Below are 2413 nucleotides of genomic sequence, written 5' to 3'. Positions count from 1 at the left end.
TACAGGGATATCCAGGCTGACTCGGTGGGCTTGCCGAGGCAACTCACGGTAAGATAGTGCTGCGATCGCATAGCGATCCACCATACCTCCTTGGTCATAAGACAGGAACATTGCATCTCGAGCGTCATCCACTTCCCTCTCGTACTTCGTAAGTGTCTCACCCATGCATAGCAGCAGAGACGTTGTAGTGTTTTCGCCGTCCTCCATCTTGCGCCAAAATCACTCAAAACACCGAATGAGCCCCAAAGATAGAAAATGGTAGAGTCAACGGCACGTTTTGTCCAGATAGAAGTGGCTGGTACATTAAATTTGCCCTAGTAACTAGCACAAACTGGGACTGTTTTCCAAGGACAGACACTGAGTTCTTAATGCGTTTGTGGTAGACGTCAATCTCGATAAGTTAGTATGTATCTTTTTAACCTGTCTTATCCGCTGCGATATGGTGGGTACTTACTGCATTATTGGCAGACGTCCAGTATAGCAAGTTGATCGTGTTACGACTGTTGGTGTGGTGCACATTCCTGAAATTTAGTGGGATTCGAACGAAATATTCAAAAGTTATGGTAGTAAGTACTCCAAGTTTTCTACTGCCTGATTACCGATAGAATCGGCTTAGAATGGACGAGCACGTGATTTCATGTCGATACGTACCACTGATTCCAACTGCTAGTAGGTAAGTAAACCTTTGATTTTGACCATATTTTTTATATCATCACATTGCACCGTAGCTAGGTATCAAGTTTCAAGTTAGTTTTATCAAGGGACTATACAAAAGCATGTCTACCAGTTTGCAATTTATCAAGTACGACAGGATATCAATATTTACAATCATCGCATACAAGTCATCTGTCGAGTTTTTTTTAGTGCTCCCCCTCTTTACAGGTAAGCATTACATCAAACCACTTGCGAATTGTAAAAAACAAAAATTGCATTTTTCTTTGCTTAGAGTGGACACTAGATTTGCTCCAAATATGAAATAATTACCATTGTAGCCGGAGTAAACCAGTACGTTGTAATTAGTGGTTGCTGAGTTACGCACAAAAGAATGCATATTGTATTTAAAAAAATATATATACAATTGGAATAGCATCATACACTAAAAAGTAAAGCTCCATACTCGGCTAATATACTCGCGATTATACAAAGGCATCTACAGTATACATAGTACATAGCATTTGGAGCGATTTCCGCAGCCTCTCTATCGTAGAGAGGCTGCGGAAATCTAGTGGGGTCTACTACCCGAAAGTCCATCTTTTCTCAAGTTCAACAAAACAACTGGAAAGGAACTTCATCAAATGACAATGATACTTCGCTTGTGTGGCGTTCTCTTGATTGCCCGTAATCCGCTTTGTACGTTGTAATCATGCTTTCTAGCGGCGACTTTGTCTATTTGTTCGCACTTGAGGTCGTTATCCTGCGATACCTTATATCGATGGCATTCCAAGATCCATTGTTGCGGTCAGGCAAGGGCAAAAAAAAATCAATTTGCATCGATTTCTTGAATTACGCCCTATTGCAGTTTTCATCACAGTTACCTTTTAGGGTGTAGGTGAACTTACCATTGGCCTCGCTGTGACTCGTCTGGTGGCGGTGTCTTGTAGACACTGTACAGGGCTACGACACTTCGATGATTATAAACCCATATCCGTACAGTGGAATTCTCTATTTCCCTGAGGTGTCGACATGACACTTAGTATTGATCTTTAAGGGCGTGTGCAGAGCATCTATTATCTGTATTAATAGTGTACATTTAATTTAAACGCCCGAAATTCAAAAATTTACAACTGTTTACAACACACCGATCAAGTCATTAAAAAAACGGATCGACGTTTTAGATACGAATTCGCACCGATTTTGGCTACGTACACGGTCGGTTCTGCGGATTCTGCCTCTTGTTTACATTCGACAGTAAACACCAGCTTGCTTAATGTGTTTAAGTTGCGTTTCCCATGTGTATTATTCAAAATATCAGAACTTTCTCTTCGAGTTTAACCACGCGAATTTAAATGTGAAATCAGCACCTTACCGTAGTCAAAAAGAAACACATGTTAGTCTCTCTCGCGATAGATCTTCCAAATGCACAAATGCACTCACCGTGGTGATCCAACGACACTTGCATGATGTAGACGAAAATCAAGTTCAGCTTCGTCTGAACCACACTGGCGTACACGTCTAGAACAAAGGCTAGCTGCTGCAAACCGGAATATCCAAGTCTGCGTTTTAGTACGATGACCATCATGACGAATGACCCGAGCTCAAAGAAACTGTAGAGTAGTGTGCTGAGCATTTTAGCCGTGAACTCTTCTCTTGATAATCCAGCTAACGCTGGGTAATGAGCACTGTTGGGCATGTGGAATAAAATGAATTGGTGCAAACCTAGGTGAATATCAAATAGAACGCGTTAATAACATTT

At 41.3% G+C, this 2413-nt stretch overlaps 1 protein-coding gene across 1 annotated transcript; it reads right to left on the bottom strand.

Annotated features, from left to right (window-relative positions):
• Positions 1 to 1968: 1968 nt before the first annotated feature.
• PPTG_19897 (hypothetical protein) lies at positions 1969 to 2350 on the bottom strand (the record flags this gene model as incomplete). The annotated part of the gene is made up of 2 exons (XM_008918553.1): positions 1969 to 2021; positions 2095 to 2350. 2 exons carry the CDS (start codon positions 2348 to 2350, stop codon positions 1969 to 1971), a joined length of 309 nt encoding a protein of 102 aa, XP_008916801.1.
• Between the last annotated feature and the right edge of the window lie 63 nt (positions 2351 to 2413).

The sequence above is a fragment of the Phytophthora parasitica genome, assembly GCF_000247585.1.
Source record: "Phytophthora parasitica INRA-310 unplaced genomic scaffold supercont2.229, whole genome shotgun sequence".
Lineage (NCBI taxonomy): Eukaryota > Oomycota > Peronosporomycetes > Peronosporales > Peronosporaceae > Phytophthora > Phytophthora nicotianae.
This window is presented reverse-complemented; position numbering and strand designations above follow the sequence as displayed.